The sequence below is a fragment of the Chroicocephalus ridibundus genome, chromosome 4, assembly GCF_963924245.1.
Source record: "Chroicocephalus ridibundus chromosome 4, bChrRid1.1, whole genome shotgun sequence".
NCBI lineage: Eukaryota > Metazoa > Chordata > Aves > Charadriiformes > Laridae > Chroicocephalus > Chroicocephalus ridibundus.
Window position 1 is genome coordinate 62,866,224 of NC_086287.1, and position 23,728 is coordinate 62,889,951.

The 23,728-nt window shown below is 44.3% G+C and overlaps 1 protein-coding gene across 1 annotated transcript; it reads right to left on the reverse strand.

Annotated features, from left to right (window-relative positions):
• Positions 1-4,727: 4,727 nt before the first annotated feature.
• Positions 4,728-23,373, reverse strand: GPR132 (G protein-coupled receptor 132). The gene is made up of 2 exons (XM_063332465.1): positions 23,309-23,373; positions 4,728-8,785 (listed from the first exon to the last, which is right to left on the reverse strand). The coding sequence occupies exon 2, from the start codon at positions 8,759-8,761 to the stop codon at positions 7,667-7,669; it is 1,095 nt and encodes a 364-aa protein (XP_063188535.1). The 5' UTR covers positions 8,762-8,785; positions 23,309-23,373; the 3' UTR covers positions 4,728-7,666.
• Positions 23,374-23,728: the final 355 nt, after the last annotated feature.

Below are 23,728 nucleotides of genomic sequence, written 5' to 3' on the forward strand. Positions count from 1 at the left end.
TCCACATGCTTTGAGATGACGCCCAGAACGAGCTGTTCCATCATCTTTCCAGGGACGGAGGTGAGTCTGACTGGCCTGTAGTTCACCGGCTCCTCATTCTTGCCCTTTTTGAAGACTGGAGTAACACTGGCTTTCCTCCAGTCCTTGGGCACCTCAGCTGTTCTCCAGGACTTTTCAAGGATGATGGAGAGCAGCCCAGCAATGACTTCTGCCAGCTCCCTTAGCACTCGTGGGTGCATCCCACAAGGACACATGGACTTGTGGGTATCCAATTTACTTAATTGATCTCTAACTTGATCCTCCTCAACCAAGGGGAAGTCTTCCTTCATCCAGACTTTCCCTGTTACTTTCTCCAAAGTCTGGGACTCCTGAGGGCTGGCCTGAGCAGTAAAGACTGAAGCAAAGAAGGCATTCAGTAGCTTCGCCTTCTCTGCATCCTTTGTTCCCATGGCTCCTGTCTCATTTAACAGCAGGCCTAGTTTTCTCTGGTTTTCCTTTTGTCTCCAATATATTTGAAGAAACGCTTCCTGTTGACCTTGACATGCCTTGCCAGGTTTAATTCCAAGGAGGTCTTGGCTTTCCACGTTTTCATCCCTGCATACTCTGACAGCATTCTTGTAATCTTCCCAAGTGGTCATAGTTGACTGTTGTGTTGAATATTTGAATAATAGGTCCCTTTCATGAAAGCTTTTCTTCATGTTAGTCAATCAGTCTTATGATGCTGAACCACTGACAAGTCAGGATTATACATTAATATTGTTTTATGTCATGAAAGGATATGTCCAAGTTACATTTCTACATTAAAAAAAAAAAAAGATTTTCTCAAAATTTTGGATGTTTGAAGTCGTTATGATCTGAAACCTAGGCCACCAAAAAAAGTTCAGATTCACATTCAACTTTTCACAGCCTTCAGGGAAGGAGGGCTGGTTTCACCACTTTGCTTTAACTTAACGTTGATTTATTTGTAATGGTTTTCAGTATCTCCAGAGAAAAATAGGTTATTTTCTGGGACTTTTCCTTGTACAGTATTGGTTCTCATCTTGGAATTTGACTAAGAAATGTTTCTAGTATCTGAAACTGAATGATAAGAAAATCAAAGGACAAATATTTAATATAATTTCCAGCTTCTTCCCTCTCATGAGAGGGGAATGTTTCTGGTCAGAAGAGGGAGTGACTCGTCCTTGAATAAAGCAAGCAGGGTCCACTCAGCCTCTCATTAGGGAAAGCCCCATGCTCAGTTATAAAATCACACACGCCTTTGAATTCTGCTTTTGTGGACTACTGAAGTTACCTGCTGACCTTTTGTTTCCCATTGAATCTTTTCTGTTATTACGTTACAGTCTGTCTGTATCTGCTTCACACCCCCGTGTGCAAAGGGAGTTCCCCATTCACCCCTTTTATTCTTGTTTCTGACAGAAACCTCGGGTTTGTCCTTGGCCTGGCTCGAATCTCCTGCCTTTTGATGATGGGCCATTCCCACAGTAACATTCAAGAAAACAAGCAGTCAGTCATACTCCTGAGTTCCCTTGTTCTCTAATGTACATTTTTCTTCCCTTTTGCATATTACTGCATCCAGTCCTGAGTTTAGTTTGAGCCTTGTGTGTTTGTTATCTCTGGGACACAGCTATTACTGCAAGCAAACCAGTTAAGTGCAGCGTTCCACTGAGAGCTATGGACTATCCATTTTCAAAAGCCTTTTTAGGAAAGAATTGACCAAAAGAATTAGAGGTAGACAGGAACCGTACATAATGGAAAATGATGGGTTTTTTTTTTTAATACCTTATCAAATGTCCTTTATCCAGCATATTGCCAAGTCACCTATAAATGTCAAATGTACGATAATAAAAACTACCTTTATGGGGTAGTGTGAGCTCAGTCTTCTCAACTACATTTGAGAAAGGCAAAAAATGATCCCAAATTAATCGAATAGGTAAGTAATAGTGCTGTTGCCCCAAGCATATCAGGCTCTCACTGTCAGAGACCCATTCCAGAAATCTGGTGCTAAGAAAATGCTTCCCAACCTACAAAAATTGTGCCCCTTGGGAGGCAGTGTCCACATGGATAGATCTCAAAGCACTGAGGATTTTAAAGATTATTACTGGTGGCCTACTGCATGTAGAAGTTACAACAGCAAATGCTATTAGTGTTACTGATTGTTTTCAGTTCTCTACCCAGAGAGGTACTATAAGCTTTGTGAGCACTTGGCCCTGTGTGTTTCCAGTCTGGAAGTCAACTCTGTGGATCGACGTTACTCTTACCTTTTGGAATCAAGAAACCACCTCCAAATACCAAAATATTGTCTTATGAGGAGTGGCTGAGTGTTATGAGGGGCAGCTGAGGGAACTGGGATTGTTTAGCCAGGAGAAAAAGAGGCTGAGGGGAGATCTTCTGGCTCTCTACAACTACCTGAAAGGAGGTTGTAGAGAGGTGGGGGTTGGTCTCTTCTCCCAAGTAACAAGCGATAGGACAAGAGGAAATGGCCTCAAGTTGCACGAGGGGAGGTTTAGGATAGATATTAGGAAAAATTTCTACACTGAAAGGGCTATCAAACATTGGAACAGGCTGCCCAGGGAAGTGGTGGAATCACCATCTCTGTAGGTATTTAAAAGATGGGTAGAAGTGATGCTTAGGGACATGGTTTAGTGATGGTTTTGTCAGTGTTACGTTGATAGTTGGACTTAATGATCTTGAAGGTCCATTCCAACCTAGACAATTCTATGATTCTATGATATCCCAGTGAGGAAAAATCCCAGTGAAGTCCCCAAGGGTCTAGTGCCCACGTTACTAGAAGGAGACCCAAATTTAAAATGAAACTCTGCATTTTTTTCCTAATGCCCTGGCATAAATAGAAGCAAATAAAGTGCTTTGAATCTGACCCTGAAAGTGCTGACTCATTAGAATTTGTGCTTTAGTACTTTATATTCGCCTCCAAGCCATTCACTGCCCCATTGCAGTAATCGCTGAATACGCATACGACACACCTGCGCACTCTTTCTAGTATTCTGCAAGGGCTTATATTTTAAACCGAGAAGACAAACAATGCTCAAGGGAAGAAGTGTCCCATTTTACAGATGGGGAACTGTGATGCAGACTGATGCATTTCTAAGTAGCTTTCTCGGGTATTTGCATACTTGTTCAGAACATCTGTGACTCCAGATTTACAAGGCTTTTCAGGACTTTGTACATTGTACAACACCGTTTCCCCACAGTATCTCTCTTCTCTTTGATTCTTCACCTCCCTCAAGAAAATATTTCATGACAGACCTTTGAACGTACAGGGGATGCATTGTGATCATGGGCTAAAATGTACAGGCCCTGTTACAGACCGAGGCTGCCAAACAGGATAGATCAGTGCATGGCGTACTGAGAACGCTTATTTTGAGGTTGCTCATGTCGATGATATTCATGCGATGTTTTGTGAAATTCTTACCACATAGCTTATCATCTCTCATCAGCAGACTTTCCATCTCTCTGCAAGGCTGGTTTTTGCTTCATTATCTCTGAGCATTTCTTACAGGGCGGAGTAAGAGAGTAAAACCCTAGAAGTTATCAGCGATTTGAAGTACAGTGATGAGACATAACAAGACTACTCTTTCCTACCAATTGTTTGTGATGGCAACAACTAAAATCTATTACCAGGATATTAGTATTAGTCTAATTGGGGATAACAGATTTCTCTTTTTTTGGTTCATGTTGCTTTCACTTGAAGATTGCATCATGAGGCCATGCCGCATCCCTGGTGCAAATAGAATATGAGAAGCGCCCTCTCCTGTGGAAAGGTTAATTGTGCAGGGGAAAGAGGGGGTGCTGCGGGATGCAAACCACCCCAGGAGGGACCAGAAGAGATGGAGAGCACTGGTAGGTATCGCATCCTCATCTCTAGACAGTAGTTGCAGAAGACACGCTGGGAGATCCCGCTTTGGGGATGCTGCCACCTGTATGCTTCCCTGCACACCAAAGAGCTTAAAAATATGATTGCATCTCTTTGATGCAACCCTCCCACCCTTATTTGCTAATTTGGTTTGTGCTGGTTTGAAAATAAGACAGGTATTCCAATCTGTGAGGCAGCTTTGGTGTCATTTCACTCTATAGAGGATGTTTCCTAAAACACTTATTCCACAGCGTGACCTGTAGGATGACAATATGCTCAGGAAGAAAAGCTATTAGATTGTGGATGCTTTTGAAAACCTGGTTCTAAGTTAGGTTTCACCACTCACTACCCAACAGAAATTAACCATTGGGTTGTACATGATACCAGGGACTAAATCAGACCAGCTACATGGTCACCAACTGCGGATGAAACTTTTTCACACATAGAGAGTCTGAGTTCATTCATATCTGGTTTTGCCTGTTTTGTATATCTATCCCCTTGAAGCAAAATTTCATGCTGAACATGAAAGCGTTTCCTAGACAGAAATAGACTTTTATAAATGAGTTACGCCAAACAATTACTTAAAAAATGCAGTCTTTAGAAATAACTTAAAAATGACGAATAAACAAACAAATCAGATATTTTGTCTGCAAAAACTAGTTTGGCCAGCTCTATTTCATAGCCAGAAATTTTTCACTTCATGCTTCACAGTCATACTTAAAATAATGAGCAAACCACTTATCTCCCAGGCATGTGTGTCTGAGGCACATGTAAAAATAAAACCATGTTTTATTTATTCAGTAGCCCACTCTTCTTTAAATTGAATTGTGGAAGTTATACCTGAGTAAATGCTGAGTACAAAAGACAGTGAAATTTTTGAATCTCACCCCCAGTGCATCGGTGAGCGACTTACCCGCTCTGAGCCATACATGTGGAGACCTGGCCGTTTAAAAACCAGATAGAGAAGCAGGGCCTAGGTTTGGTTCTGTGCTCTCTCCAGGTCAACTTACAGCTGAAGCTGAGTTGAGGAAGCCGTGGAACAGATCCAAATAGCTGGGCTGAGAGCTGCAGATCTGGTGTGGGCGAACCTTTCTTCACAGCACGAAGCAGTCCCTGCAGGCTCACCGGTACTGTCCCCGCAGGAGGAAAGGATGGAAAGACCCACACAGTCAATCCACCCTTCAGAGCTGCTCCGACCCGAGTAGTGTCCTTTGCTGTGTCTCAAGCAAGTGTCCCAGTGTTGAGACCCTTGCTTTGCCTGTATGGCACAGTCAGATACGGCATGACAAAACGGATCACATGCTTCAGTTTATCAGATGAGAAACCGTCCACTTATCAGATGGGATAGTTTAACAATGTGGAAATAGCATTTCTTGATGTCCTCACTCAGACTTAAAGCTGCTTTTCCATTTATCCAAAGAAATCAGGATTTGCAGTTTTTCCATGTGGATATGTTGGTTGGTACCTGGCCCCTAATCCCTGTCATGGAATATTTCAGTTTGGAAAGTGCCTCTGGAAATCATCTAGGTCATCTTCAAAGTTGGATCAAGATGTACAGGACCTTGTCACCCCTAAGGATTTTATTTGAGAGTGCATCTGAGCAAAGAAGCTCCAAGGATTTTCATTAAGAGGATGCATAATGTAGTAGTAGTAATTTAGAGCAGCATGTAAATTAGGCAAGGCAAAAGAATTACAAATGTTGCATCAGACCCTGCTAATCCCTATCCCCTACACCTACTGTGCTGGGGTCGTATATTGGTTGCTCTAAAGACACTCATGTTTTATCAGAGGAAAAATATCAGAGAGAATTCAAAATTCACTGAGTTGAATATCTAATTTGCATCCATTTCAAACAGTTGAGAAGTCTGTATCTTTGGTTTCTTCTAAATTCACTGCTATTTGTCAGAGTTTTACATTTAGACTATGAAAATCCTGAGGTTGGGGCAGTTTTGCATATACGTCTTCAGAGATTAATCACCAATGCTGTGGCTGACTGGGCTGTTACGAGCACTGCCTGCTGATGATTTTTGTAGTAATGGAAAGTTTGATTTTCAGCAAAGTTACAGATATTCGGCACTTTGCAGATCTGCCCTTGATACCTTAGAGAGTTTGGTCTCTGGTATACATACGAAAATACAAAACCACAGTTTGTTAATTAGCATCACAACAGAATTTCGCATTTTTCCAAGAAACAATCTCCTATTCGATTCAGTATTATGTGAATGACTTTTGAGGATACCTTTCCTGGGTAGATGCCAGGGGAGTCATTAAGTAATACAAAAATTAAATATGTCATAAATAAAATAACTTGAGGAAATGCCATTTTGGCACAATGCTTCCTTGCAAAAGGGTGTAAGAATAAAGCATAATATGCAGAAATACCTATTACAATTTTAAAAAACCCAAACAAGTATTGTATTTACATTAACATTGGCTAATGTTGGTTCAATTCAGAAATGTCAACAGTAATGACAATTTAAAAATATCACAGAAATACATTACAGATGAAGCAGAACGACGCTGTGAAACACTTTACAAACTCGTACTCAAATAAACGGTCACGATCTTTGTCTGTTTTACTTTGATCACATGAAAATAGGAAGAAGCTGCTTAGATAAATCTCGCCGTATTTGTATCATTCATATTTTTGAACTTCTGGTTTGAAGGCACAGGAAACTACCATCAATAATTTATTCATAGCAAAAGTAGCAGCATCAACAATGAAATGGGCCCCAGCATAGTTCCATGTGTGCAGCACCAGTGTGTCCGAGGGAGTTCCCATCTATGGGGAGAAGGGACTGTGTCCTCCTCCATCTTATGGGGAGAAGGGACTGTGTTCTCCTCTATCTATGGGGAGAAGGGACTGTGTTCTCCACGCTGCCAGCCCTTCCTTGTTGGTAAGAAACTTAAGACTTGTACAGACTCCTACGCGCTAAAAGGTGGATCTGTACCAAAAGGGAAGTGTTAGCTTAACCAGAAATGGAATACAAGTTCAACAAACATTTGGAGATGGTGTAAAACCAGTCCGTGACACCCCTCAGATAGGTAGAGATTTTCTATATACATCAGTGCACTCCAGATTTAACTGCAAAACAAGTAAAATCTATTAATTGTAAAATATCAGGCATTAGAATTGTACATTTTAAGAATTTCAGGACGGTGCAGGATCTTGACTAATACAGTGGAAGTACTGTTGGTCTGTGTTATCAGGCCACTGTTGTACCCTCTAATTCTCCCCAGAATGTGCAAGGTAGATAAAGCTGCATACTGAAGGAACATTTTCAAGGCTCTTGTTGAAAGACTTCCTCGTTTTTAATATTTTCCACTGGTTAACCACAAACATTAACAACAGAGTATGTGTATGAGAACCTGAACATGTGCCCTCTCAAGAACTAAAAATTTCAACCATAAGAATAGGCTCTACATTGTTCTCCTCAGCCGGCACTTTTTTTTTGTCCAGCTCAGAAGATAAAACTGGTTCTGAATTCGTATGAGGAAAAGAGCTAGTCCAAAAACTAAGCATTTAAGATTTCAATTTGAGTCAAAGTAAATTACTTAGTTTATTCCGCACGTCCTTAGCAAAGCAATATTTTCACCCATTATATTGGTGGGCAAACTTTGTTGTAGGAGACAAACAGAAATAAGAAGTATCGTTCCCGTAGCATCCTCAGGGAGTTGCTGGCCCATGCACTGTGGCAAAACTTCCTACGGATGTCAGCATGTAAATACTTGTGTGCTGCAGTCTGCAGCCTGCAGCTGTGTTGTGAGCTTCTTATTTCTGTCAGCAGCTAGCTGCTAGCTGCCACCTTCTTGGTCTTTGCCACTACTACAGGTCTTTTGAATGTCACATGAATCTGGTATTTCTTTGCTGTCTTCTCTTAGCCCTCTTTCGTGTGATTCTTTTGACATTTTCAATTTTATGCTGTCAGTCTTGTGATTAATGGATGAATTCAGCCTGGATGAGTTCAATCTCCATCTTCTCAGAGTTCTAGAAAAATCTTTTCTGACATTTTCACTAACCAGCACGTAGATGATTGGATCGGCAACGCTGTTTGCAGTGGCTAAACACAGAAACACTGTAAAAACTGAATATACATCTTTTTCAAATGGACATGAGCAATTTTGATGAAATATAAAGTATATGGATCTTATTAAGAGTACCACATGGTAGGGAGCAAAGCACATCAGGAAAATGACAATAATGGCGATAGCCAGATATTTCACTTTGGCTTTTTGGCGACCAGTCAAGCTGCTGCTTGTCTTTGTGCTTTGGAAAATTTTGTAGTTTGTGAAAATGAGGATTGTGAAAGGTATGGCAAATCCGAACAGGAACCTAGCAAAGCCGAAAGAAGCTAATTTTATGTCAAGGGGCAAAGTCTCAAAGCATGTCGTCTCATTCTGTCCATCTGCCATGTAAAATACTGGAGCGTGGATTATTGCAACCACAGCAAAGAGAAAACACACTATTATGATTGCCATTTTCTGTCCTCTTCTTCCCCTTGATTCCAGAGCATACACCAGTGCCACGTAACGATCCACAGAAATGCAGCACAAAAGCAGAATGCTGATGTATATGTTGCAGAAAAAGATGAATCCTGTTATTTTGCAAGCACGTGGACCCATTTTCCACTGGTGCTCATTTTGCACATAGATAATCCAGAGAGGCAAAGTACTTAAATACATCAGCTCACACAATGATAAACTGAAAATGTAGATGGCAATTACTTTATTCCTTTGGATTTGTACAAATGTAAGCAGGGAAGTTAAGCAATTTGCTGGAAGGCCTATGGCAAAAACAATGCTGTAAACAGCAACCAGAAGTGTCTTGCTGTCGTTGTAGGGAATTTCTTTGCAAGCGGAGCTATCATTTGTGTCTGTAAAATTTTCCATTATTCTTTTTCCAGCTGCTGTTTCCTGAGAATCAGAAGACAAGGTGGAAAGTTAGCATTTGCATCACTTAAAAATGTGTCAATAAAGGTTATGGCCCCATAGGTGCCAACAGGACATGTCAGGGGAGCAAGTGGGATGCTTGTCTTGCGGAAGCATCTAAGACAGGCAAGTTTTCCAAGATCTCCTCTAGTGTCCCCTGGGAGTCAGGTCTGATTTGCTTCCAGGAAAAAGTGCCTTTCTTCACAAGGAATTTCTTGACTACAGCATGCCTATTCATTAAAACAGGGTATTGGGGACTGTCCCTAAACCAGGCTGCCTCATAAATAGGACAGAGCATCCGATCAATTACTAAAGTCACTTCCCGGAGGAAATTGATGGCATTAGTCTTTTTTTTTTTTTTTTTTTTTCAGGCTGAGTAACCAAAAATGCAAACAGTAGAGAATTCAGAGGCATGCAAACAGTAGAGGTTTCAGAGGCAGACTTCCAAAAGAAGCTATCATAGTCGGTCAGATGGGGGAACCCTCTGAAGTGGGTGGTGGTAGTTGTTGTGTCAGAGACTACCCAGCATACAGGAACCAGAATCTGGCCACTGGTGTGTACCTCCACACTGTATTACAACCTAGTGGTTCAGATCTAGCTAATTCATACTTCCCTCCTCTTCAAGAATGGCTGCAGCTGAAGAACATAAACTTGTAATACTACGTAACGCCCACCATAGTAAGCCAATGAAACATCTTACCGCATCTGTTTGATGCCTCTGTGAAACAAAAGGAAATAAAGGCAGTTAGAGGAAATAAACAAGACCAAAGAGAAGAATATACACACATTTAAGAAATGGAAGTGAAGAAAATTAATGCTCTTTAACAGGTATGGTTACAAAAAACTCCACCTTTCCAAGACAACCACGGGCAAGAGCAGACATGGCATTTGGTTAGTGTTAAGTGGTGCTAGGAGAAGCATTTCTTGCAAAGTCACATGATGATTTCCATGCAGAAGACTTCTCCAAGTGAAGAGAGGAATACGGAGGTGAGTGCCCTTAAAAACTGTACTTTGCTGTATTTATGAGTGAAGGTGTCCACTATATAACATCCTTGATAAAAAAAATGTCTTGTCTGGCCTAATATTTTGGGCACTCTCTTACAGGTTGGACACCTGCTCCAGGGAACAGTCAGCTAACTCCAAAAGGAAGAGACATGTTGACAGAGATTGAGTCCCTTCAGACAGAGGAGGGGCATGAGCTTTCTTGGACCACACTGTGTATGAAGAATTTCTTTAACCCTGAGTTCAGACAGGGGAGAAGTTAGCTTTTAGCAGCCTCAGAACATTTATTTGTTGCTTATTTGGGCCCATCTCAAGCAGACCAAGGGGAAGTAGTCTGCTCCTGGTGCTATGGGATTGTCTTCTGCATTTCTGGAAGGGTGGACAAGCTGGTGGGGACTTTTCTTCCCCTCCACATGGGCAAGAGTAGTCCCTGGGGTGGTGTAAGCAACTCCACCCTGAATGCCTAACAGAGCACCTACCATGCAAGATCCCTAGAGCTTGCAGGGCAATCAGGTCCCCTGACTGAGTTTAGTTACCAGATGATGAGAACGGTATGAGAAACTGGACAGGGGTTGCCTTAGCCTGCGAGACCCTCACAGCAGTGTGGTGCTAGCCATAGCCATAAAAACCAAGAGACGTTCTTCCAGCCCATGCCAAGAGGCCTTCATCTCCAGCAGGTACCCCAACAGAGTCAGAGCCCACTCAACGACAGCAGCTTCTGAGTGATGACGTCCTGGCAAGTGAACAGGTGGGGCAGAGGCAGCAGTACCTGCCATCCCCATCCCTGGCGTCAGCCTAAGCTGTTCCCTGGGCTAAGGACGTTTGGAACGGGCCTCCACAGAGGAACTGAGAAAATGTTCTATGTGTGTAAGAAGTACACCGGAGGGTGTGACTGCACTCTGCGACTACCTTCCTCTTCCCCCTGCGGCAAACCATGCTCTGCTCGCATGCTGACGTGTTGATGAGGGTTATCAGGCAGTGGTCACCGCACTAGTTGGGCCAAAGCGTCTTGCCAGAGGGCCACGTCCCTCCACATCTGAGAATTGGACTATCTGGAGTCCAGTGGATATGTTCAAGGGGAATCTGAAGTTTCCTTTAGTTTCAAATGTCCCATCTTAAGAACGACTGGAGAAGAGGATCCTCACTGCTGTGTGGGGGGAAGACAGCACGGTACTCAGCAGGGCTGCCACAAGATTCCTGCGTGAGACGGTGCGAAGTTACTTCCTTTCTTTCCTACCAGTGAAAGTGTACTGGTAAATGGTGTTAACTTAGAAAAAGGATGGTAGTGATAAGGGTTGGTGGTGACTTGAGCTTTTTTGCTGCCTCTGGGCATCTGCCACCCTTGGTGGATGAGGAGGGGTCTTCTCTGGGCCACCTACTGAATTGCTGTGCAGAGGGGATAAAAATGGTGCTTGGTTTCGGGGTCAGCAGCAGTTCTCTGCCCAGACCTCACCTGGGACGTGGCATACGAGAGCTTGTCCTCGACTTGGACTCAACTGACCAATGTGGGAGCTGCTGTTCATCTGCACACCGCAGAGCGGTCTTGGAGACCTCCCCTTCTGAGGTGAAGCACAGCAGGTGAATACAGCTCGCGTGTGAGGGACATGGCAGCGGCTGAGGCGGGGATGCAGCACAGTCACACGCCATCTCGATTACTCAGCGGCTGTCTACCCCTCGCACCTTAGCAAAAGAACCTTCAAGAGTTGTTGAAGGCGCGCTCTCCTCCCCTCCCCCTGGGCTTTGCATACTTCTCTTGACAGTGAACTGCTGGAAAGGATGCAGCAGAGAGCTACAAAGATGATTAGGGGACTGGAACACCTCTCTTATGAGGAAAGGCTGAGGGATTTGGGTCTCTTCAGTCTGGAAAAAAGACGTCTGAGGGGTGACCTTATCAACACTTATAAATACTTAAAGGGTGGGTGTCAGGAGGATGGGGCCAGGCTCTTTTCAGTGGTGCCCGGGGACAGGACAAGAGGCAATGGGCACAAACTTGAGCATAGGAAGTTCCACCTAAACATGAGGAGGAACTTCTTTACCCTGAGGGTGGCAGAGCACTGGAACAGGCTGCCCAGAGAGGTGGTGGAGTCTCCAACTCTGGAGACATTCAAAACCCACCTGGACGTGTTCCTGTGTAACCTGCTCTAGGTGACCCTGCTCTGGCAGGGGGGTTGGACTAGATGATCTCCAGAGGTCCCTTCCAACCCTATGATTCTATGATTCTATGATTCTATGATTCTATGACCCTGTGTTTGTCTGAATATTCTTTCTGCACTGCCTGCACCTGCTGTTTGTCACTCGTGTAAAGGTGATGCTCCCCCAGAGCTACCTGTCTCACCAGCAAACAGCCGGCGATGGTGCGGGGCAGGAAGGAAGTGGTAGAAGAGTTATTCCATAGACACGTGCTTCCCAGTGTTTCTTTGTCTTGCCTCCTTCCCTTGCCTCCTCCCTTCCTGCTCTGCTCCAAGTCTCCTTCCCACCCTTGGCACCCAGGAGCGAGCCTCGGGAAGGGGATGCCTGTGACTTTTTAAGCTGCTCCCACAGGGCATACTTTTTTTCTTGGTTTTTGTCGTACGGCCTAAGCCACAGGGCTGAAGCTGAGCTGAAGAGTCCTTTGGCCCTAAATAACTGTCAACTGCCAAACACAAAGCCTCAACTGGCAAAGTGCAGCCATAGACAGGAATTCACACTTGTAGAGAAAAAATATGTGCTGAATGCCTCTCCTGAAGGTCTGGCCTGTCATCTCAGGAGCCTGGATCCTGCTCAGCAGTAACGCTCTGTGTCTCAGCCCCATATCGGGAAGGAGGTGAGGAGGGCATCCATGTGGTCCCCTCCCTCACCTTCCCCTGGCTCTCTGCCATGTCCAGGGAAGAGTCTTCTGGCCCTGGCCACTGCATCCAGCCCCAGTTCTGAGCTTCGCTTGTCTCTGCTCAGCAATCCAGGCCTGCGAAGGGGTTTCCTCCTTAAACCGAGGATCAGAAAGCATCACTCAGCAGACAATTTATGAAATTTCCCCCTGTGACATTGCTCCTCTGCAACTGAATGCACATTTTCATCCTCGTGTCAGGCCATTAGAGTTTGCTGTTTTGATACTTGACTCAAGCCCAGAAGATTCCCAGCTCTGTTGTCTTCTGTGGTGGCTGGGCTGTGATGGATGTATCCCCACATCTCTCGAATGTAGCATTCATAACGGTACTGCTTTACCTAAAGAGGCAGCTGGTCACCTGCGAGCACTTTGTTGTTGTTGTCCCGCACTGGTGCAGGACTGGAGCAGGCTAACCCACATCTCAATTCATTCAAAGTGAGATTTCCATTATCAATCTCATTCTTATTCTCAATTTGAAATTATTCATTCAAATAAAAAAAAATAAATAATTACTCAGCTGAAAAAAAAACCATACACCATTTCAGGGCTAGTTTTCTGCTAATATTTGTGATGAGCAATTTTAGTGATGGAAACATCAGTTTGAACAGCAGAACTTAAGAGATTTATCCCATCCAGCAATTTTCAAGCATTTATATAAAGGGTCAAATGTAGCTGTGATGCCAAGGGTAAGCGATATCCAAGAACGTGTTTGTGAGAGACAAGCTGTTTCAGTGCATTAGGTTTCTTCACTGTCCTTTTCAGTTGAGCAAAGCCCATCCAAAGTAGCTGTTCTCAAGTTTCTGTGACCTATCCTGTTCTGCTAGGGCTCACCAATTGTTACTAGGTGCTACATCGGGTCCTGGCTGTGTTTGGCATCAACAGCTTTACGTATATTTAGCAGCCCTCAGAGGCTTCTTGCTGCGTGAGACTCACTGCACACAAGAAACCGCAGTCAGCACATACATGTTTCTCACCTTCAAGACGTGCAAAACATCTCGTCTTCCAGTAAGCACCTGCGCACAAATCACTGGAGGATGGGGCAACCCAGTAAGGAAGATTTGCTATGTTCCTGCTCTGTATTTACACTCTTCCCTGGCCATCTGCCCTTGGCCTAGGTTATACCCACAATATTGGGGTAGGTAGGCCTGACATTTCTAATCTCGTTGTGTTATGTTCACACTGTTAGATGAATAGATAATTACATTTCTTACTCCTAAAATAGAGTGCCTACATGCTCTTATATATTGAAACCTTATGGTGAGAAAACCCTGGAAAAGGGCAGGGCACCTGGAGATGCCCAAGTAAAAAGGATTGTGGATGGAAGAGGCATGATGGATGTGAAATGCCATTTTTTGAAGCGTGGTGAGAAAGCAGCAGAAGTGTCTTGCTGCAGACCCACCGAGCAGGGTCGTGAAATGAGATCGAGCTTGCCCTTTCCTCACCTTCTCTTTGATCCAGCACACCTTGCGTTCCTTATGGCATGTGGCCCGTATTGACCAGGAGGTGCTCTTTCTCAGGCTTTCCTTGAAAGTGGCAGCTTTCAAATACCACACTGGTGTCTGGTCTAGAAATCAGATCTTCCATTTTGTGGACAGGTGCCAAAGCACTGCTTTGTTATGCAGGAGAGCCTGTGCTATCGTAACCTGTCCTCTGTCCTACCCAGCATCAGGGAGCATTGAACTACAGGCACCTACAGAGGTGCCCTACGCATTTCACAGGAGGTGAAAGCATGAACCCAGGGTGCTATGAGGATGTGGTTTCATGTCACAGCCACACCAGAATAACAGCCTGGTTGTCACCTTTTTTGTTTTGTCTCTGCCCTGTCACTGACAGGGTTACCCAACTCTGCAGTGAATGTGCACGGAGTGGTAAGCTAGCAGAAAACTTGTACCCCTTTTCTATCTGGGGCAGTTGTCCACCAGTTGACCTTTCTGAAGTGGCTCAGCAGGGTCAAAGCAGCACCGGGGAATTAGTAGTACGTAGCACTTGGAGTGCTACTTGGGCTGGAGCAGCGAGAGGCAGGTGGAGGTAGGAGTTGTATGGAGAGCAGCTTGGCTGTAGTGTGAGCTGCACCCTCCATCGGTCTCCAGAGCCACTGCCGATCTCTGCTGACTGTTTAGGGGTTTTTGCAACTGAGTTACCCAACCAGGCACCTTCTCCGTGGGTGCTGTGAGTGCTAAGCAGAGCGCTTTGGGTAAGCAGTGCATCTGTCCACGTGGAGATGGACAGCAGCTCTAAGCACGTCATTCTCTTCAGTTCTTTTGCCTTGAAGAAGCCACTGCTAAGCCCTGAAAAGCATGTGGACTTTTGTGAGCCTGTCGGCTTAGAGCTTATTGCTTCAGGGTGAATGTTAAGTTCTTCACTGGAGTCTGGTCTCTGAATGAAGCAGACAAGGGGCCTGAGAGGTGCAGAGACTTGACTGGGGGCTCTGGCTGCTCATTCAGGCCAGTTGCTTTAATATTTGGTCTTCCCTCAAGAGACTGAGGTGTTTTTGCTAACACTGAGGTGTGAAGAGGGAAGTGAAAACAAGGGGGGAAGCAAAAGGCTTTATTTTTATTTTTTTGTTGTTTTATTTGTCTATGAGCTACTTGTGTAAAACTGTTTCAATTTCCAACAGAGAAGTTGGAGTGATAAAAACAACCCCTGTTAGGAAAGGTAAAAAAGAAAATTGCAGACACAGTTACAAGGAAGAGAGGCAGAAGTCAAAACCAGCACAATAGTTGAACAAATCACTGATTGAAAGTCTTTGAAATTCACCTGAGATACAGAGGGACAGAGGAGAAAAAAGACACAGTGAAATCTGTAACGTGAATACAATTTTAGATCAGCAGAGCACATTATTTATGTATTTTTCATTTTCTAATAATTTTCTGATCATCCTTCCATGCCAGGAATTATTATTATTAGAGCTGAAAATTTTGAGGAGTTTATGTGGGTATTAAGAATAATTAAAATAAGTGACCATTATAACGGCTAAGATAAAACCAAACCATTCCTTCACATCTTCCTTCCTGTCCCCGATATTTAGAAAGGTTAACAACCTGCATGTTTTAAAGCTTAAATCAACCTTCAATGAAACAGGACCCGCGTTTCTCCTGAGGGGTTCTGTGTGCTTTCCGTAGTAGCCTGTAGTACTGTAGCTGTTTGACACAAGAGTACTAACAAGACGTCAGTCTGACCACTCAAATCGAGTGTCATCAGTTCCCAGATGTGACAGATATGCCACCTACAATACCCCAGCGATGTCACTCCTCTTCTGCACCCGGGCTTCTCTTTCTCATGCAGAACCTACATTACCTGTCTGTAAACTTTACGAACTGTTAAACTTTCTAGCCTCTAGCTTTTGTGTCTGTTAACTTTAATAGAAAGTAAGAATTTGCTCTGCTGTTCTTGAAAGTAAGAAAAATATTTGTGGTATCTTTGTGGATAAAAATAGATTATGACCCATTAGATGAGCAAGTCAGTGAACTGGTTTATTTTTGGGGGTTTCTCTTCCATTAGTAATAAACAAATTAGTAGATGAAGTCACTCTTATAAGCGTCTCAGCATAAAAAGGAAAAGCAGGAATGGATCCACTTAGTTACCCAGGAGACCCATCATTTTTACTGATACACACAAGATAGTGGGATTTGAAACTATATAGTTTTAAGTTTGAATATAATATAGTATAATATAATAATATAGAATTTTGAAACTATATCATTTCAAAGCTCTGTAGAGAAAAAAGGGCATTTTAAAGCTACAGGAATCCAGCCTGAGCAGAACTCCATCTGAAATATCTGCCTCCATCCTAGCTTGACCGTATGGAAACCACTGATGGGATTTGTATGCAGAGACAAACGCTGTACGAAGTGGCTTTAATGCCTAGTCAGGAAAGTAATCTCCACATGTTTTGGTCACGAAGTGTAGTCATCTGAAGTTAAGGTAGGTTTTTTTTGCTAGAAGCAACCTCTTCTGCATCAGTGGTTACACTGATCTCCAACTGCGAGACATGGGACAGAGAGCACTGTAGTGAAAGCAGATAATCGCCCTGTTGACTAGCGCTGGTTAAAACAAGTGATGGAGCATTTGTAGGCTGAAGATAGCTGCTGTGAGGAAGCAGCAGGACCCTGGGATTAGTTATACAGCCTCAATATTTAACTCTATACTGCTGATATAAGCAATCTTATTAGAAAAAGAAGATTTTTGTCAGAAGAGAGAAGATATTCATCATTTGCTGTTCAGGAGGGGAGCTCAGCAATCATTTTTCATGAGAAGAAGACGTTTGCTTTGTCGCGTGACACACTGTTCATAGATGTGAACTCTCAGCAACTAGAGATTTTAAATACCTGTGTGTGGGCATTTACGTAGATCCACACATGTACTTCCCCCTTCCCACAATCTACAACGAAACGTACTATTCTGCTAAAATAAGCAGCTGCGAGTAAACTATCACAAAATTCCGGGTTGAAAAAGGACTCTTAAAATGGTGATCCTTCTATAACCTGGGTGTCTTAGATGCCATGTTACACCACCTGGTGAGGGACTGCAGAGGAGAGAAGAGTGACAGGCAGGTAAGAGAGAAATGTGCAAAGGAAACCTCCTGCTACGGGGTTTAAAACCATCTTATTCAACACATCTAAAGGCAGGTAAAACGACATATGTGTCATACAGAGTAGATAGGGGAAGTTCACAGGTGAAAAACAGACCTCCAAATCCCCCTGTACCACTGGACATTTTTCCCCAGTCTCATGATTCGGAGGTCTTGACTCATGATTTTGGGACTTTTGGACCTGGTAAAGTTTCTCAGTCCTCCCTGAAAGCAACAGAGAGCTGCTGTTGCAAGGCAGATTTACCCCGTGGTATCTACCAGCTTGTCTAGAAAAGGTCTCACAGACAGAGGAATGGCTTCATGGCCAGGCGAGTCATCAGGAACCCCAGAAATGCCATCATAAATTTGAGAGTAAACTATAAAGCCCACCAAGTCAAAAGGCTGAGGAAAGCAAAGGTTTTGGAGCAGCGGCGGTGAAAGTGAACAGCTGAGAGCAGCCCCGAGACTGGTGAGTTTTGTGCTGCTGATTCACACCCTCTTCACACACCTTCATACACGAAACCAGCAGCCACTTGTGCTCAATGCCTCCCTAAAGCTATCACGGCTTGATTGATAGCCTTGGCAGTGGGGGCTATTTAAATAAGGCTTCTGTTACTCAAGTGGCTCATTTGGAAACCTAACTGGCCAGGCCTTCTTGCTGCTCGTGTTGGAACTCTGAAGTCTTGGAAGAAGAAAATGAGAGAGGGGATTCCCATGCAAAGCTTCTCTGACCTGCCCCGGGGTGCTCCTGGATGTCAAAACACAGCCAAGTGCCATCAGATTTCTCAGTGAGGGCTTACATGTGGATGAATACTGCTCTGGACTCCCAAAAGTGCAGGCTGGGGTATGAGGGAGCAGCTGTTTTAACAAGGAAAGGATGTCTGGCCGTGCCAACACGCTGCTAGAGCTGAGTGTGTCTAAATGACAGGTTTATGGGAAATCTGACTTTGGGTGGCTGATCAAAGAAGTGCCAAGATGTTCAAATACCAAGGTGTGCTCCTAATAAAGAGATGCTCTGTCACCCTCTAGACTTCAGAATCTCCCCAGCAGCTGCTTATGGACACCTTTATCCTTCTTCTGGGCTTCAGTTGCCCAGGCCTTCAAACAGGAGACTCCTGCCAAACCTCTGGCACCTCCAGTTAGAAACACGCTAGGAGCCACAGAAAGGCCTGTATTAGAGTTGTGTTGAACCCAAACTGCCATGACTCAAAATCATCTCTGGGGCAGCAACTGTTCACCCTGTTCACCTGGAGTTGCTGGAGATTTCTGGACTGAGGCCATACACCTTCTCACCCATCAGTGAATGCTGGCAGGTGGCCACATGTGACACCTGGACCAATGCAAAGCCTAAGTCAAGTCCTTTGAGTCTGTGCATGAACAAGTGAAGGACAACCACAGCCATCTTGTGGCTGAGAGAGACTTGTCCCTGCTTGGAGGAGCATCATGTCCAGAGGTGCGAGCATTCAATCTCATCACCTCTCAGGCAGGCACCATCTCAAGGCGATCAGTGTGGGAACAGCATAGCCCTGCCTATGGCTTGTGGTAGCCCTTGGCTGGCTCCCAGAATCTCTGTGGTCCTGGATCCACAAAAGCTTTGGGGGCCTCATGCTCTATTGCTGCCACACATGAACAGAGCAATATTGCTGTATCAGAGTTGGGTAGAAGCCATCTGTTGTAGTGACCGTGCAGTTATCCTACCTTATGGTCAGCCTCTTTGCTTGTTTGTAAGTTGGCTGTGGATAGGGGTTGGCCAATGGCTCTGTTTGTTTCCCTACATTGGTTTGTTTTTATTAATGGCCAAGGGCCATGTCTGGCCACAGCTTGGTTCTGGGTGTTGTTGACCTGTCACTGCTGAGCCCTGCCCAGGCTCTGTTCTCCGTTGGTGACCTGGTTGCATCCTGCCAGCCTGCAATCACCTGCGTCTGTCTTTCCCTATATGTCGTCTCTGCATTGCCATGGGTTGTTCCTACCTTGCACCATACTGCTGCTGCTTTCCCTGCCTCTGTCCCGAGTCAGTCAGTGGTTTGAAAACCACTGGTTGTCCCAGGAGATCCACAAACGGTAACTCATACCTCTTTTGTTGCTCAAGTTCCCATGGAAGCCAGAGGATGCTGGCTCAGGGAACAAGGGTCCAGGCAGGACTGCCACCAGGCAGTGACACTTGCAGAGGATATTTATTCATAACAAAACACCTCTCCGGATCAGACTCCCAAATTCACAAGCTTCCCCCTCTTCCTGCACTGACACCTCCATTGCAATAGCGACAGTCACAGGGATCACAGGCGTTTCCTACACCCCCAAAATATGGTTTCCCTCTCATCCCTCTGAAATCCCCCAGTCAGAGTGTGGCTTTGCTGTACTGAAAAGAGTGACCGTAGACAGGATGGCCGCTCTCTGCTAATAGTGGGAAAATGCAAAGATAGTGTTGAGCTTTGACCTTGTGACAGTACGTTAACTCTCTCCCACAGGGGGCTTACTGGTCTTGGCCCTGCCCTTGTGGGTCTGTACAGGAGCTGCTGTGACATGGGAGCTGCACTGCTGCTGGTAGCATCATCTACCCCAGTAATAAAGAGGTTGCTGGGGAAAAACAGAGCAAAAAGATGCCCAAAATAATTTTGTGACCTGCCAGACTTGGGCTCACTGACATATTGCTTGTCACTGTCTAGCTAATTTCCCCTCAAAATTGTTTTACTTTTGTCTAAAGTGAACCAGTCTTAGAAGGTGGGGTCTGCAAATCCTTGTGAAAACCACAATGCCTTCTGTACTTGAAACCATCGTATTTTTAGCAGAGCAGTTAAAGATGGTATTTACGCGTGCTCTGAACTCAGACACCACTATTTCCCTCTTTTCCGTTTACCATGAAACTCAATTTCTCTGTTCCTTCTTGACCCATGATTCACTCTCAACTAGTTGGAGAACTACCATTTTCCTTTTTTGCCATCTAGGTCACCTCCTATAGCTAGCTAGCTCATGTACCAGCAACAGGGTTTTCCCCTTAAGATCTTAGTTAAACCAGCAAAAACTGTGACGCTCAAAGATTCCTCTATGCACCTACACGTGTCTCTGACGTCTCTGTAAGCCCACTCATGTCTGCTAAATCTCCTGTAGTGTCTTGTCCAAATCCTCAGCTGCAATCTCTTCTGGCTGTTTGCACATCTACCACAATGAGCAGCTCATTCTTGCTTGAGACCTTTAGAGCCTACAAGGGAAGATATTGATGTAAAAATCCCAGCTACCAGATATTCCTCAAAGCGTCCTTCTTTAGGGACATCAAAATCATTAATTGTTTACAGTAGACCCTGTTCTGAATTTCCCACTTCTCTCAGACCTTTTATTCTAGTCAGGCCCTGCTCTCCTGCACCCTGATACGATCTGCTTAATTTTCCAGGTCCAAGACTCAGCGCTGGATCCTTTGTGTTTACAGACTTGAGGTGGGATATTTCATCCTTGGAGAATGTTTCTGTCGCATGCTGTGCTCTATCAACAGCAGCAGCCGGGTCTGAACCTTAGATGTGTTTGGTAGTGTGTATCTACACTAAATACCCTGCTTTAAAAATACCCTGCATTCATGAAAGGAAATAAGATCAAAGTAGCAGTAGTCTAAGAAACAGATTCTGTCAAGCCTGATGTGCTCTACAGAAAGCAGCAGTAGACATGATGGGGTTTCTGCCAGTAATGGTGGGATCCTCGACTGTCTCCTTCTTCACTGCTCCGTTATAGCTCCAGCATAGGAGGCAGGTCTAAGCAAAAATAGTGTTCCCCCATATACACTGGCCCCAAAACGGTTCAGTTTAAAGCAGTAATTTTCAAACACCTCACTCAGGAGGCAATAAAGTATGGCAGAGAGGTGTAGGAAGGTGTCCCGTCTGCTGAACCCTGCCAGGCCTGTCCTGGCTCTGTGCGTGAGACCTGCAGCGCAACCCTGGAGCCAGAAACAGTTGGAGATACCCAGATGTTTTTGGACAGGCATCTGCGTCTGTGCAGGGAGGAAAAAGGGGTAAAAGGAGAAAAAAACCACTGAGCTGCTCATTGCTAATTACAGCCCATGGCACACTGAGAACACAAAATGAATACCAAGGAAAGGCAAGCAAAACCTGAGCTTGTGCTGAGCTCAGGCCAGAAGTGCAGGCACTAAGTCACGGAGAGCAGGCACGGAAACCTGTCCTTGTGTTGTCTGGCGCAGCAGTTGGTGCAGCCGCCACTCCAGCCACGTTCCTGTTGCACTGGGACCACAACCGCTAATGTGAGCAGTGGCATGACCTTCCTCGTAACTGCAGCGATACTGCTCTCCGCTTCCCCACTCCCAGCTCTTGCCACTGACTTACACGCACTTTTGTAGCCTGTTGTATACAAGAATAAAGGAACCTGGCTGGGAACGCAAAATCATTCTGCATAAAGCTGTGAAATTTCCATTTCAGCTCCAAAGTGGGGCTGAGCTTTGTCAGGGCAGCCTGAGATAGTTGAAACGCTGCCTTGAGGCACTTCTGTTTTGACAGCAATGCTATTTGTGTGGTCATGATGGGGCTAGAAAATCAATGTCTCCCCGAAAGGCATGGGAAATGCTGAACCTGAAAGAGCCGTCTGCAGTTTCAGGCAGAAATCTGTACAGAGGGTGTGCTGAATTCATACTGTATTTGTTTAAATGTAGTGTCTCGTCCACAGAACTGTGGAAAAGTCCTCAGCAGAAAATCAGCCTTGCCCATTGAGTACTCAAGAGCAGAATAAGTGGGGGTTTTCTTCTTCTTCTTTTTTTTTTTTTCTTTTGTTTTCTTTTTTCCCCCCAAATAAGGTTACTAGAAGTTAAGAAACTGCTGGATTAGAGGCAGCAGCTGATCTAAACGGGATTATGGGAAGGGCAGGTTAAAACTAAGCCCAGATGCTCCTTGGTCTTAGTCAGAGTAGCAAACTTTATGTTAAAATTTCCAGAGAAGCCAGTAGCTATAATCTGTAGTGCTTTCTATTGCAACAGAAACACTAACAAATGGGGGAGGTAACAGGGAGAAGAAAACCAACCAAGAAGACCCTCTGAGAAACTGAATTCAGGAAGCAATTCAGTTTGATTAAGTTAACAGGCCAGCCCAGATCTAACAGGATGTTTACCCTTTGCTAAATCTTATTTGGCGTAGGAAAGATCCTCTCCGATCTCAGAATCTCTCAAAGCAGAAATAGGATCCTTTAAAGTCTCAAAGGATGGAACCCAAACTGATTCATTCTGCCCGTCTACCAGCGTCATGCAATTGCTGTTACCGAGCTGTGACTTTGTGGTCTCCTTGAGGCTGCAGCTACTACGCAAAATAACGGCTACGCTAAATGCAAAGGAGTGTCAGCTTTCATAGCTTTCATTTAAAAGCAAGGTCTTTGGTTTGCTGAATAGAGCATTAAGCACGGTCCCAGTGTTTTTGAAGTGTCAGAGAAACAAGCCAACTCCCAAAATATTTGACAAAAAAAAAAATGAAAAAAAATCTTAACTCAGTCCCCACATTTCTGAGTGCCAGAGATTAGCAGTACTGGGTGAATAAAAGATGGAGAAAAAGAAGAAATGTATAGACCAGCAAGTAAACATCACAATAAAATGCTTGTCTTGCTTTTCCAGCAAAGTGATGATGAGAGGGAAGGCTGCATGTGAATTCTCCTTGTAGTCCACCAAAGGAAGCCCAGCATTCATGTTTCTAATATAATTCTGTATTCATGCCTCATGCTCTGCAGTGACAGTTAAATCTAACCTCACCGCAACCTGTATCCCGCCAAAATCCTTCAAGCTTAATTATTGTCTATCTCTGACTGGAACTAAATTTTTTTTTGTAAGAGAGAAATATGTTTTTTATAGGAAAGGGAATTTGTAAGGAAGAAAAGTAGCAAAGACTCCATCAGCTGCAATAAACTAATCAATACAGACCCAACAACACTTCATGTTTGTTATATCAATCACAAGGAGGTGTACGGTGAAACATCAACAGAGTCTGCATTTCTGACGCACAAATGCACACCGTGGAGAAGCAGTAATCAAAGCAGAGCAAAGCGAAATACTGCTAAGTAAAAGTAATGCCTTGCCTCAGGGACAGAAATCACTTACTTCTTTTTTCCTCTGGCTTTTGCAAAGGAGACGGTGAAGTGCTCCAACTCGTGCGGTACTGACAGGCTGCTCTGTGAAGACTTCAGGAAGTTGCTAACGACACCACGTACACTCATAAGTGGCGTGAGCTAAAAGAAAGTAGATTGCTCATGACTTCACCAGGCTCCCGAAGCATGTCACTTGTAGTCAGGCACACACTTATAGAAAGGAGGGTGACTGGAATACCCCAGCCTTGAAAATCTTAGTTCTGTCATCACTTGAGAAAGTCATTGTAAAAAGACACCTATGGCACGGAATATCCGTGGGGAAGATCCATTCCTGAAAATATACTGAAAGAGTGAGAAAAGGCAGAAGAAACTATTTAGTAGTTACTGTAAGTAGAGGATAATCAGAAAGGGGAAAAACCAAATGGTCAGGATG